The sequence below is a fragment of the Numenius arquata genome, chromosome 3, assembly GCF_964106895.1.
Source record: "Numenius arquata chromosome 3, bNumArq3.hap1.1, whole genome shotgun sequence".
Classification (NCBI taxonomy): domain Eukaryota; kingdom Metazoa; phylum Chordata; class Aves; order Charadriiformes; family Scolopacidae; genus Numenius; species Numenius arquata.
Window position 1 is genome coordinate 13,128,869 of NC_133578.1, and position 15,206 is coordinate 13,144,074.

Consider the following 15,206-nt stretch of genomic DNA (forward strand, 5'->3'; position numbering starts at 1 on the left):
AAAAAATCCCCTGGTTGTAAATTTGGGTTCATATGGGGGTGGATGCAGAGTAACGTCAGTGGCATGTGTCAGGTAAAGGTCCATGGTTCCCCACAAAACTCCCCAGCTGCAGCCCAAACCGTGCTCCTGAAGCAGGTGAAGTACCATGGATGTTGGGTCCTTGCGACCCCTGGCAGGAGAGTCCTCCTGCATCTGGGTGCTGCTGCTGCTCTTCCCCAACATCAGCATCCCCCAGCGCTGGGCTGCAGCCCAGAGATGCCAGAACCCCCATATCCAGCATTTACCAGTGGCCCTGACTTTTTCTCCAGCTTCTGCTGGTCCCACGGCCGTTAGACAGGAGGTATCTGTGAGCTGCTCCCCCACATCTGGGCACACCACCAAGTGCCTGCACCCAGCTCGACCCCCAGTCCAGCTGCTCCCGCAAGTCCCCTCTGCCCACATGTAACTCCAGTGTGGTTGGAGAGGGAGCCACCAGTGAGCACCCAGCAAGGGTGCATCCATCAGGAAATAGAGAATAAACGTCATTTACGCGCCAGGGAAACAGCGGATTTCAACAGCAGCAAAGATAAAATAAAAACCGGCAAAAAAAAAAAAAACTTCTGAGAAAGAATGAGCAGAGGGGGTTGACCAATACACAAAACCACGGCAGGGATCGGAGATGGGGGATGGATCAGCTCTCATCTCCGCCCAAAGGATGGAGATTTCTGTAACACCGCAAAGATAAATACGACCAGGAACTGTATCATTAGAGGAGCCTTAAGCTCCCATATATAGCCTGGAAAGAGACTGTTGCTAAGAATAGTGGGGCCCAGATATTCCACGATATGAGAGTTGACAGATTTCTTCCCAGAACTAATAGGATATGAGGCTATTTTAAACTTGCCCTGGTAAGTAGTCAGGGCGTTATTGAAGAGCTGGTCCTAGAAAATAAACACGGATCAAGAGATGCTGGGTTGGGTCCGTTTCAATTAAATGCAGAATAAACACAAGGTTATTACGAAGGGTCTCCTTTCCAAAAGCACAAACTGAGATGATAATGATGGGAACCAGCAACATCAACCGGCTTGCGGCATCCCGAGCCGTGAGCCCTGACGAGGTGGGATGTGAAATCAGTTGGAACGGTGTGATGGGGCAGCGGGGGCTGCCACCGCTGCCAGAATCTTCCCCTCCCTCGGTCCCCTGCTTGCTGGGGGCCCCTCTGCCCCAGCCCCCTCCCCGGGTCCCTCGGTCCAGCAGCAGTGCCAGTTCCCCACCCTAAAACCCCACCGGAAGCGATGGAAATTTTTCTGTTGGCTGGGCTGGGCTTTAGGTGAGGCTACATTCGTTTAGACTAAGAATTCTGCATTTTGTAGCAGGATCTGTAGTGGATTTCAGTGGTATTATAGCAGAAATAAATTATCCCCCTGTATTTTCTCGGAATTAATGAACAGTGGTGGCAGCACATCTGAGTAACCTCTTTAATGTGCAACAACCAGTACGTAAAGTAACACGCACTTCATGGTAAGATTCCGGTTTTAAAAAGAAATGACCCAGTGGATGTGTTACGTTGACAAGTGTACAAGTTTCAACATTATTTTCTTAAAAATAAAAATACATCACATCAGAATATTGCATAAAAAAAGTAGAATTTGCCCTAAAATCAAATTCTATCAAATTATTAAAAAAATTACAAAAGTAAAATGCATACAAACTCCAGTAAAATTGAACAGTCTTACAGGTTGAGGATAGTTTAAAAAGATGCTCTCCAACATGTAAAACCCTCTTCCTTGTCTGTATGTTCCTGCAGTTCAAAAAACCCCAACCGTTACGTGCGTCACATAATTCAAAGCCATTATTTCCACCTTATCAAGTACCTGTTTCTAAAATGCACAGCGGAAGACGTTAGAATTGGTAGGGGAAAAAGAGATTTTAATCTAGCAAATACCACAGGCAGAGAAAATAAATGTATGTGGAAAATACATCATTGTCCCCGGGGGGAGCAGCAGCTGGTAGCCACCTGCCCATGGGGATGCCCCGTGGCTCTGCTGGGCTTGCTCAGCCCAGGTGATGGGTGGGAGCAGAAAGATGGTGGCAGGCAGGAGAGGTGCAGACAGGGGCCGGGGCGAGGGAGTCAACTCAGTTTTGGCTTTGATTGCACATCCAGAGCATCCAGAGAGAGCTGGGTACAGCCCAGGGACACCGCACCTCCCAGGACCACCCCGGCAGACCAGCTCTCCGAGCAACCCTTCCCTAAACACAACCATTTCACACCACAAAACAGTTTGTTAACGCAGCCGGTCCTGCCAGAGGGGTTTTCCCTCTATAGCATACATACCATCTATGCCTGATAGATTACGCTGCCCAGGCACAGGAAAACGGGGTCTGGGTTCCCCACAGAAGTCTCAAGGCTGAGGACACGCCAGCCCATCAGACAGGGCATTTCCCAGGCCCTGCTCCAGTCCCTCACAGGATCCCAAAGCACCTCCCAGCCCCGACCGCAGTGTGTCCCGGCCCAGGGAAGTGCATGGGGTGTCCCCCTTCCCCTTTTAGAGGTGGGGAAAGCGAGGCACCCCACGCACCAGCACCCCTTCCCCGAGCAGCTCTGCGACCGAGCCCAGGCTCTCGCTCCCTGTCCCAGCATCGCACAAACCGGCGCAGCCCCTCTGCGAAGGAAAACATGGCGTTTGGGGCCTTTTTGGCTTTTACAGACAGATGGGCTGAGGCCAGAGAAGTGGCCTGAGCCTAAAGGCAAAAGATCGCCACAAAAAAAAAAATATTTGCTCATGGTGTTTTCCTCATGTAGCAACACAAAGTGAGGGCAACGAGTCTGTCCAGATCTAACAAGCGGAGAAATTGCATGGGGGAAGCTGGTGGGGTGAGAGACCATGGAAGGAAAAGAAGAAAAAAGGAGAGCAAGTCCCACCTGCCTTCTCTGCCATACCTTGAGAAACCAGCACCTCTACGCCCCGTGCCACAGCCACAGCTGCTCCTGTGGCACAAACGGTGCCACAAACATAAAACAAAGGTCAGAACCTCACCCTTGAGAAAGTAAAAAATGAGATCTTGCTAAAACTGGGCCGTTGAAGACATTCCTCCTGTGCAAATAACCCAGGATCTCACCAGCATCACATCTTCTGGGCACCCTGGCTGGAGCACTTCCCTTCTCCCCCTCTGTCCCCATTGCTGTCCCCTGGCCCGGGCCCGGAGCTTCCCGCGGTGGCAGGGGGAGGACCAGGACTGCGGGAGCAGGTCCACGCTCCGGGCAGGCACCGATTGCTCCAAACACGTTGCCATCCCAAGTAAAAGGCAGGAGTGAGCACATCTGTGCAAATATTTGCTTTTGCTCTTCAAAACTTTGGACAGAGCTACGTTTCTTCCTCTATTTATTAGTTTCATCTGTCTTGAAACACAAACTGCTAAAATCACAAGCAGATTGACACCATCTTCTGGCTTCCCTGGGGCTGCCGCCTGCTCTGTGGAGAGTCTCCTCTCCACAGAAACAGAGGAGAGTCTCCTCCGCTGTCTGAAAGGATGCTGCTGGAGGAAGCGAGGTGGATATTCCTGTGCCACCTCCGACCCACCCGGCAGCAGCAACGGCTGCAGGGAACGGAGCCAAGCCTGTGTTGACGCTCACGGTCTCTCACACCTGAAGCAGTGAAGCCTGGAGGATGTCCCCCTGTCGGAAGGGAGGCAGCAACAACAACAAGGCTTTTTCCACCCTGCTCCCTTCCTCCTCCCAGCCCTGATGTTTGGACCCACGTCCCCCGACCCACGGAAGATAAGGATGAAGTCCTTGCTCATTTTGGAAGGGTCAGCATCTGCCCTCACGCCCCCGCGCATCCAGAAGCACCGCTGCCCCCTCGCACACACACCTCAGCCCCGCGCTCTAACAACATGGAGAATGGCGACGCCGACACCACAGACCAAATCCATACCAAATATTCACGTGTGCTTTCACACCAGCACAGCAATTGCCTTGCCAAATTATTAGAATGATCCAAACTTAGGCTAAAAGAAGCCCTCCTCCCCCCCAAACTAATGAAACATAAAAGCACCTTTGTCATAGATAATTATTATTTGACTCAACAGAAGAAATGAAGATGAAAAATTAAACCCCTGCTGTCACAGCATTATAGGACAGTTATATCCACTGGGCAAACTGTGTAATTCCCATTCATATTTCAGTCAATCCTCACAATTAAACAGCACTTCCCTTTCCAGTAACAGCCAATACAAGCACATCAATCAATTCAGCTTGTTTGTATTACAGTGTAAAGGCTACGCAGTCCCTTCCTAAGTTTACTGTAGAACAAGCCAGGCATTAATATCCCTGTCATCACAAAACTTTAGATTTTATATGGATTTGATGAACTCAACGCAATATTTCAGTGTTGAAATGCCCCCTGGAACCGCCCCCCTCCCCTCATTCAATCCATCAGCCTGGCACCCCCGGAGTTACCAGTGCAAACACTGACACAGCCTGGGGTTTTCCAACCCACTCCAAGATTAACAACGTCCCACTCCCATTCACTTTGGCTCTGTCAGATGGCTGGGAATAACTCCGTGATGCTGTGAACCTAAATACCTACCACCACGTATCATCAGCTTGGGTCTCTAGATGTGGGGGCAAAAAGTATAAGTTCCAGGCAAATCACAGTCTGTTCACAACAGACTATCTGCTCATACGTGCAAAATCCTTTGGGTTTGCACTTTCTTCAAGCTTGCATGATTTTCTAAAAAAAACCTATTTTTATGCGTATTAAGTAGATGGTCGGCCAACCCATCCCTCTCAGACTGGCTTGGGAGCATGGAAGCTCTTCTCCGTACCCGCTGCAGGGACTCAGGGGAGCAGGCGGCCACACAGGAAGGCAAAGGAATCAAAAGGAATTTAACACAGTGAAGAGAGAGAGTAAACAGCGCTGTAAGAGGAGCCTACAACTACTGACCCTGAGCTTCCTCAGCAGCAGCATGAAAGCCAGCACAGCTCCACAGCTCACCAGAAGAAAGACTTCTGAGCCAAGCAGAAAGCTGAGGAGCAGCCCACACTTAAAATGAAGAACCATTAAGAGAGCAGCAGTCACTACAGAGCATCCCTCCTAGTGTTTTCAACATAAAACTTAGCACAGTTACTTGTATTTTAGAGAACTCTGCGCTGCTGGGAAAAAAAAAAACCAAGACGGTCTTCAGAGCTGTGAGCTTACAGGCCACGAAGAGAAGCAAGTATTAAAACTTCCCAGGGCACGTTCCTCTGCTTGCAAGCCAAAGGCGAGCAGCAGCCAAGGTTGGCTACTCGGCAGCAGTGCAAGGTAATGCCTCACTTAGATAAAAAATTCCATTGTTGATGGCTCAGAAGCTACAGAGAGAGACTTAGAACTTTAAACAACTCATAAGAGAAATACTAACTGTTCTGAGCCTGTTCTGCACTACTGCTAATTGTGTCAGCATTGCTTAGAGCTCTCCCTGCGGTCTCAAAGTCTAACTTCCAAAAAAGTGTGGTTAACCTGACAGCTCGGACCCTCAGGAAATCCAAAGGTGGACCTAGTGATAACTCATATCCAAAAAACATTCCCACAGGTTGAGCTGGGTGACTGGCATGAAAGGGACTGCTCCTCCAAAGAAGGATGGGCACGGAGGGTAAAATATTTTTCAGAGATCTCAGCAAGCACGTTCGCAAGCCCTGCCTCCATCCCGAACCAGATTTGACAATCTAATAAAATCCTAAAGCCTGAACATTGTGTGTGTGGAATGCAGCAGCATCCTGCACAACTCCAAGTAATTTGGGAGCCATCCTTTGGTTTTCACTCAGGCAGATTTCCATCAGTCGTTGGGAAATGAAATGACCACACACTACAGCGTCCAAAACGGACACAGAAACTTTTACCAAAGCATTGAAGTTCAGGAGATCAGTGAACAATTCATACAGACTCAGAAAAACAATCAACGGGGTTTAAAACAAGACATTCACTCTTCTCCCCTGACTGCAGGGAGAGTCTGCATCTGGCAGCACTGACAAATATTTTGAATTGTTTGGTGCTTTCTGGAACAGAGGCAGAATGGGTTAAAGTCTGAATACTGCCGGAAGAGCTTCTTCATCTTAAAATAGGATAGTGAAAGGATTAGAGATCTCTGTCACTCGGGACAGTGCCTGAACTACGCAATTTTAATCTTAATATAGCTACAGTAAATTGCAGAAGCAGAGCTCCGAAGAGCCATCTGAGCTTGCAATTCTGCCATGACAATGCAACTCCAATCAGACTCTTGGCAAGTGATCCTTGGTTTCAGAAGACAATAGGTAGCAGCAGCTACTGGATACTGAAACTATTCCAGGCACTAAAACATAGTAAAAAGAAGTTGGACAGTTAATACCATTCATCGGAAAAACGGTAAGAGGATGATGCCAGCGGTTCTGAATGCGCTGCTTAGATTGATTTAGTTATCCCAGTGTAGGTTAGCTCCATTTCTACAAAGAGCCTGTTTCAAGACAGAAAAAATCATTTAGTAGCTGATATAGGCAATGAGCTAAGTCAATTTTCTGTTACTACAGTAAATACATCCATTGCTCTGAAAACATAAAAGCAGGGAACAGCTTGTTTTATTGTACTGCACAGATACACTCCTGAGTGGAAGGTATTAGTGGCGCATTCTCTCTGCAGAGGGGGAGCGGGCAGAACGAACAGATCCGTGTCTGAGGGGCAGCCTCAGTGTAGGGTTTATTCCAGCGAGTTGACAGTGTCGGTGTCACCCTGGGGTGGCAGGGAAGAGCCCCCACGGGAGCACAGGGCGTTTGACTCAGCCTCCCACGGCCGCAGGACCCTACAACAACCAGCCTCCTCCAACACGTGACCGAACCCCCTGTGATAAAATTGCCACGGTAGGAAATCGTTCACCCCCTGAAAAAAAACCTCATGTCACAGACAATGTATGTACACGTTTCCATTCACAGCAGTGACTGGTTTAGTTACAAACAGTGGCATACCACCATCCAGAGACATGACTACTTAAAATAAACCTATGTAAACACATACCCTTATATAACTTATATATAAAATATATATATATATAAGTTTTATTTGTGTATACATAGATATAAATACACAGGCACACACGCAAACACACACCCCTACACAAAGCACAGAACACACACATGGAAATACTGTAAATGATGCTGAACTGAAATCTAAGAATATAATTAAGAAATTATTAGCAGGTTTAAAATTGAGTTAAAAAACTATTCAAAGTGTCTTTAGTATTTATGTTCAAGTAAGGGCCAAAATGACCACAGATTAGTACTGATAAAAAGAGTTGGCATTATATTTCCCATATTATGCCAAACTCATGAGTTATTCCTCATTGTCAAACTCATTGTCATTTTGCCATCAGGGCACCTCATCAAGTAGAAAGATTTTTTTTTTTTTTTAGGAAACGGTGATTTTAAAGACTTGAGTTAACAAACAATATTGTTTAGGCACCCTCAAATCATAAACTAATCCTAAAAACCACGCATACCTTGTTGTATCAGAAGAGAACTAGTGGGACTCGGACATCCACGCCCACAGTATTCAGTGGCACAAACAGGTCTTCACAGTAAAAAAGGCAGTACTGAAGACGGGGTATGAAAAGATGACACAGTGGTGGCCTTTAGAACAGCAACATTTACCGAGCGTGACGCTCCAGTAAACTTCTGAGATACCACAGCTGCTCCGTGTTCAGGACATACAGGACCATGGTGGTATTTCAGAGGCGACTGCAGGTGCAAACTGCGTTTCGGTGGCAGCTAAAGCTCTATCGTTTACATGTGCTCCAGGGTGATAACAAACACCTCTAACAACACTCCAAGGATCGTTTGGGATATTTAGTACAGCTAAAACCCCTGGTACCAGTGTCTTATATCAGAAATCATTTTATTAGAATGTTTAAATCATTATATTAGAATGTAAATGTAGTGTACAAGCACCAAATCACAAATTAAGTTAGCGTAACTGTTTAATGGACATTCATTATATAAATGACTAGCGATTTAAGAGAGAGATCTTTAAAAAAAAAAGATATTTTTTTTCCTTTTATCTTTTTTGTGGTGGTTTTTTTTTTTTCCTTTTGTTAAGATTATTCATTATTTCTATTCTGATAGAAGACTCTGAGGATTACTGGTACCCCGGTGTGTACAGCCTTGAGTCGGCACACACACACGCACGCCCACACACGCTCACACAACTGTACACCCCACTGCTACATCCACAGCCTTTCAAACAGAGAGCCCCAGCTCTGGCACCGGGACCTGTACACCAGATATATTCTCTTTGTGCATTTCGGCATCATTATCACCACTCAAGTTCCACGCTTATCGCAAATCAAGGTGGTCTTGAAGGTAAGAACAGCCTGTCCCTCACCCTCCCTAATAAAGCCACGATTAAGTCTTGTAATTTCTTTGTTTTTCCGCTGTTCAGCCGTGCAAATCCAGGCAGATGTGCAGACCGCAAAGGTGACTTCCAGTCTCTCTCCCAACCTCTCACTGATCTGGAATTATCACACGGAGACGACGACATCAAGATAGAGTCTGTCGTAGGACTCGCGGAAGCAGAGGATGAGGAGGAGGCTGAGCAGACACGATCCCGGGAGGCACCAGTTGAACCAGGAAAACTCTGTAAAGCAGAAAACAGACCCGAGCTCAGAGTTAGCAAACGTGCTCCATGTTTAAAGGGGACAAAACTTTGATTGATGGCGGGTTTGAAAGAAATTGCTGTGTTCTGAATAAAATCCTGACAGCTCTTGATCGATAGATGATTAACATGGACTATGTGACTTCTCCATGGATGCCTTATGTATATATAAAAGTTTTATATATATATATAAAACATCAGTGCCTCCAGCTAATGTTAATCCTCCTTATTCAACCTGCCAATGGAGAAAATGTCAGAAAAAAAAAATATCTGCCATTGCTAATGGAAAATAAACCACTTCTGAAGACTCTACTCATTAGTTCTTTGATTTCTATGGAGTGAAAACTAAAGCAAATTAAAAGCATAAGAAGAAGCAGGATTTGATTTTGAATTGGTTTGAGAAGGGAAAACCAATTCCTCAGAAGAAACTTGTGAGTAGAACAATCAATTCCATTTAAAACTAGTTGCACAAATGGCTCCTCAGAAGCCTCTTTTTAGCTGTTATAGATAACGTACTGCTCTTAAAAGCCTGTGTTCCACACTCAAGATGTCCTATCGTCTGATATCTGACTACTAATTAGCAGTTATATTCAGTTGCGGGTTGTTTTTTGTTTTTTTTAAAAAAACAAGTGCACCACAATTTCTTTTTTTGTAAATCTGACAACTTACTGAAGAAATATTAATTTTACTGGAGTTTTAGTTTTATTTCTTTTTTTTTCTAGTTTCCTTTATTATTACTATATATTTATTTGTTTTTAAACTCTTCTTCAAAGTCTGAATTAATCAAAATTGACCTCAGCACCATCACTTTCCTAAATCTGTAATTTATATTGCTAAAAGAAAAAGCACAATTTATATTACAAAATGCAAAGGACAAAAGTCACAAAGCCTAACAAACCAACTTTGCAAAACAAGTAACGTTCAACAACACCCTCCGTTGTCCACCAAAAGCCCTTACAGATTTGTTTAGGCAGTAACCTTATTAAAACCTTAGGAAAATTTTCCTAGGCTTGGAGAAGACCACATTATGTGATGCCACAAGCCAATAGGTAAATACATTGCTATTATTTTCTTTATAAAACATCCAGAGGCTGTGGCTTTGGGTCTCGGGGTGCAGCGCCAGCTCAGCTGGGCTCAGCTTTAGAAAGGTTTGCATCTCCGTCATGCTAGCTGCACCAAAACCCTCAACGCACTGGAAAGTTTCCAGGGATCAGCTCTTTCACAGCCTTTGCAGTATCGGAGTACAAGGAGAAAAAGAGAGAAATCCGAATTAAAACTACTAAAGATTATTTGGCCTAAAAAGCAAGGCTGAGGGAACAAGACGAATTTGACTGAGTCCTGGTTTGTCCATAAGCTTCTTAAATGCCATCAGAGGATGTATTTGAATCAAATGAAAGACAAATGTTTAAGATCGTCATCTACCTTCTAAATGATCTTTTTATCAAAGGAGCCAATAGCACCCACTGGCAGCGATCCCTCCCCCCTGAGACCACGTGCGCTCTTGTACTTTTGATCATTTGTGAAACTGCATCACAGAGAATGGATTGTCCTACGCAGAAGTTACTTTTTAAATCTGTTTTTTCTTCCTTTGAAGAAATAGGGAAAATATTCTGAGTGTATGGATATACTAATTTCATAGAATCATAGAATGGTTAGAGTTGGAAGGGACCTTAAAGATCATCGAGTTCCAACCCCCTTGCCATGGGCAGGGACACCTCCACTAGAGCAGGTTGCTCAAAGCCCCATCCAGCCTGGCCTTAAACACTTCCAGGGATGGGGCAGCCACAACTTCCCCGAGCAACCTGTTCCAGTGCCTCACCACTCTCACAGTAAAGAATTTCCTCCTACTATGTAATCTAAATCTCCCCTTTTCCAATTTAAAACCACTACCCCTTGTCCTGTCACTACACTTCCTGACAGAGTCCCTTCTCCAGCTCTCCTGTAGGCTCCCTTCAGATATTGGAAGGCTGCTATAAGGCCTTCCCAGAGCCTTCTCTTCTCCAGGGAGAAGATTTCAGGTTTATCCTTACCTGGACTTACAGATATCTGCTAGGGAAGAAATACTGGAGACAAAAAAGGGACCCAAATACACTATTTATGAGGGAACGAGCTCATTTTATCATAATTCTTCAGTCAGAAGTGAGACACTGTATCCCCATCCTCGATTATTAAGTAATTCCAAACACTGCATTGATACTCTGAAAAATGCCGAAAAAAATCTCAGAATATTCTGCATAATCTTTTCAGCTCAGGTGTAAGTGTTCGAAATAATAGTACCTGTGAACAGAGTTCACACAAATTAATATTAATCATGAAAACATTATTTAAAATGTAAATATGCCACCTGAGGCTAGCAGGGATGGAATTCAGATTTTACAATGATGCAGTTCAGTGTCAGTAATAAAAAAAAACAAAACAACAAAAAAAACCCAAACCAAAACAAAAAAACCCCACTAAATAAAAAAAAATTCTCTCAGTTGGTGTTCACAGACCACAAATTGGGATGAGGTTGCCAACCTCCTTGCAATTCCCTGGCAGAAAGACACGCAAACCATGCTGAAAATTTGCGCCAAGCTGTAACTTCCATAATTTCAAGCACAATTCATTCTGAAATTTGTCAGTCTCCTATTGGTTATACAACACACCATCTTAAGAGGTACATGCACTCACGATAATATGTAAAAGCTCAAAATTTCTAATGCTTCCAAAGCAAAACATTGCTTTACAGATTTCGTATCATGAAGCAAATGTTTACCACAACAACAAAATCCAAACCAAAAATCTCCATCTTTGAACACCGTTAATAAAGACCTCCTGGGCAATACAATTATACCCCGAAGCACGAGACTGGATTAGCTTTACTGTGGTTTTGAACACCCATAGATACTAATGTTATTAATGGTCATATTACCCAGGCCTTTATAAAAATATGACGACAGTGTGTATCTTGATGGTTTCTGGCTACGGCAAATTCTAAGTGGATTATGACTATATACATCTTGCACTAAAGCATTTCATTTTTATTAGCATGCATACAGAAAAGGACAATTAAAGTTCTTCTCCCTTGCTGCTACATAGGCGGATTCAAACATTTGATTATTAACAGCAATTGTATGTACAAATCCTCCCTTTACTGACAAAGGTATGTCTTCACTGAGAATTATCTTTTCAAAGTAGCTTGTATTTCTTACCTGTATGGTAAAATGTGAGGAAAAACAAAAGCACTCCCATAAACACATTACTCAAAAAGGTGACAACTCCGCAGGTAATTCCTTCTGGAACAGGGTAGACTGTCTCTACAAAGAGCTCAAAGAATATTGGAACGCTGCTGTTGAGGAATATACCCAACAAAATGCAGGATGTGTACAGTGTAGCTGTAACAGAGACAAAAACAGTTATTAATTTCACACTGGCATTTCCCGCCCCCCCCCCCCCCCCATTCAGAGCTGCCAAATATGCTAATACTTGAGTAACTGAAAAATGCATAAACTTATTTTTATCCTCTGTGCATGATAAAGCATATCACACCTCACTAGTTTTAGGTAAAATGCATGCATTGATTTGAAAAAAAAATTAGAAATACTGATGTATTTATTTTTTAAACAGAACCCATAAAGACACATTCAGTGATTTGAAATTCACTTGTACGTAAAACAAACAGAACAGTATTTCGAATGCAAAGCATCACCTACAGTTTAATTTACCTCTGAAATGAACAGAAACTATTGTCCTATACACAATTAGGACAGGGAGCAATTAGTGAACCAAATCGGAAATGGACATGGATTAACCTTTTGACTTAGCTCTAAAGGTCAAAACTAATTTTACTTCCATTTTACAAATAAAAACTAATGATCTACCAGATATCAAGACATTAGTATTCATCACCGCCTGAGCTGCAACATGTTGAATCCCTTCTGGCCACAAAAGGAAATGAAGGGCACCCAGTGCCTGGCAGAAACGGGACTTTGGTGATAAAGCAGATTATTCACCGCGGCACAACAAATTATTTTTCTTGGCCGGATCAACAGAAGAATACAGGCATTTCTTCAGTAGCCTCAGATATTTTGTTCTACAATTTCTGACGCTGCCAAATACTTTACAGTGCTTAATATCTTAATAGAGATGCTTAATGTGCCTACATTATCAGTTAATAAACCTATTATATCTAGTTCTGAAAAAAAGAAAACTTCAGAAGAATTTAGTACCTATTTAGAAATGTAAATAAGTCTTTTCTAAGTGCTGTCTTGGGAAGGGGAAGATTTCCTGACCTGCAGCCTCAACAACTTGAGGTTACTGATGAAGTAAAAAGCATAAGGAAACCAGTAGAAGGCTTGGAAAAAAAGATAAAAGTTTGGAATATTTTCTCAAGTTTCTACCAAAATGACAAGAAAACGTAAAGAAAAACTTTTCAGATGCAAAAGTGTTACCAAGTCACAGGGAAATTATTTATAGCATCTTTTCACTGCAGTATGGTACAAAATCCTTAGACAATTTTTTTTCATATGGATATATATGTTTATATAAAATAGAAACTGCATTTTCAGTTTAATTTACGTTTTTCTCTCTGGGAGAGGGGAGAACTGAAACAGCTCTGCTTCCTCTTCTGTTAAGTATGCTCAATTTTTCAATTGAGAAACTGCTAGGAAGCAGAAAACTTCCAGCTTAAAAAAAAAAATAAATTAAAAAACTTAAATCACTGTTTCTTAAAATATGAGAAACATGGAAAAGAGCTAAAGGCATTAAGGAACAGAATGGGCTATCAGATCCTTCATTTGATGTGGTTTGTTTCCAAGGCACAAAGACATATTTCTTTCTCTACAGAGGATTTGCCTGGACAGGAAAAAGACGACAGAAAACTCAGCCAGAAAGATGACACTGATGGCACGACTTCAGGAGGGACAGCTGGCCCCCACTTTTTTTTTTTTTTAATATACCAGAATTTTCTGAGTTGTTTAGAAAAAAAACAAAAAACAACCAAATAAACCACAATAACTTTTTCGACTCTCAAATTCTCTTATTACGAACTGCAGAATAAAAGTCAAATAAATGGATGCCAAGTATGTTCAAGAGTTCTCAGAGAGAAAGGAAACAAACAAACAAACCAGTATTAGGACGCTCTTCCTAATGGGCTCTTCTAGCTAACACCGAAGAACTGATCCCATAGTTACAAGATCCATAGAGTTTTGCTGCAAGTCCTCACCAGTACTTAAAATTTAACAAACTTCTCTTTGAAATCCTGTTTATCTCAAACACAACTGCATTTTGCTCTAACTGTCTCTAACTGCTACCAGGTGTAGCCAGCAAATCCGAGCATTGAATTTGATATTTTTGCATTGACTTTGAGAAACCAACACATAAATGAAATAGAATTATATCTCAAGACAAATGAACATCTGCCCCTCATTACACTCAATTAAAGATATCTATAGACAACTACTTGTAACTTCTAGAGAAAAATTCCGGAACTTTCCCCAAAGAGAAAAGGTGGTAGCCAGCAGTAGTTCTGTGTTAAAAACTCAAAGAATGGAAATAGTCGTGAAGCTGCTGAAAGCCACAATAGCACCAACCAAAGTTGGTGCTGCACATAGACAGCACCAGAAGCAACACTTCCGCAGGAAGAATGAAACCACTTCCATAAACAGGAACAGCCAGGAAAGGGGAATCATGTCTCTGAACAGAGACAATCTCTAGACATATAATTTCCAGAAACTTAGATTCACTTGAGGTAAGGACAAAAATATGCATCTAAGATTAGCAGCCATTTAAAAGATCCAGACTTCAAATTTTAGTCAATACAGTAGATGCAAAAGTTTCCATAAAACAAACAGAAGCCTTCAAAATAAAATTGATAGTTTAAAATATGCTAGTTGAATTAAATCATTGCTCATCACTTACTAAAATGTATTAAGAAGACCAGACCGTAAGCAAGCAAGCACAATGATTCTGTACTTTAGAAAATACACCCTTATATTTCCTTGTCACTATGGCTTGCTTTAGTCATACATTTAGCAAATACACCCATCGGCACACAACTCTCACTTCCATACTACCATGAGCAAAGCAGCTTTAGCACTACCTTTTGTTTTCGCCCCACAGTACAACCTGCCTCATGTGTGCATGCCAAAAACTGCCAGCTGAATACCAACAGCAAAACCTCTGCTGAGGTCACAGGTAATACTTATAAAACAAGGTGTATGTATATGTACACATATATTTGGAAACCAGTAAGAGGAAACGGCAAGGCAAAAGGACAGGTAGAACATAGCAACCAGTAGATGCCAATTTAAATTCTAAGATCTGATGGAAATGACAGCTTGAGGTAAACCTCAAAAAGATGCTCTCAACGTGAAGGAGGATTGAGGACAGTCCAGCCCAAACCACAGCAGAGGTGTACACATCTGAAAGCCTACAGAGTTCTCCCTTAATGGGTACATACTGTAGTGATGGGAATTTTTTTTTTTCTTTCATGTTTCTGTAAATCATCCAGGGTCTTCCTGAGCGCTATACAAATAAGCTTATTCAATTAACTTGCGATTAAGTCACAAATTCAATTGGTCAACTAGATAG

At 42.8% G+C, this 15,206-nt stretch overlaps 1 protein-coding gene across 1 annotated transcript in view; it reads right to left on the reverse strand.

Moving 5' to 3' along the window:
* Positions 1 to 8,078: 8,078 nt before the first annotated feature.
* The window catches only part of SLC49A4 (solute carrier family 49 member 4), a 65,310-nt gene continuing 58,182 nt past the window's right edge, over positions 8,079 to 15,206 (reverse strand). Inside the window, exons 8-9 of the mRNA XM_074145649.1 lie at positions 11,828 to 12,010; positions 8,079 to 8,618 (exon numbers count right to left, since the gene is read on the reverse strand). Coding sequence (XP_074001750.1) covers positions 8,503 to 8,618; positions 11,828 to 12,010 — 299 coding nt within the window. The 3' untranslated portion in view covers positions 8,079 to 8,502. The remainder of the gene's footprint in view (positions 8,619 to 11,827; positions 12,011 to 15,206) is intronic.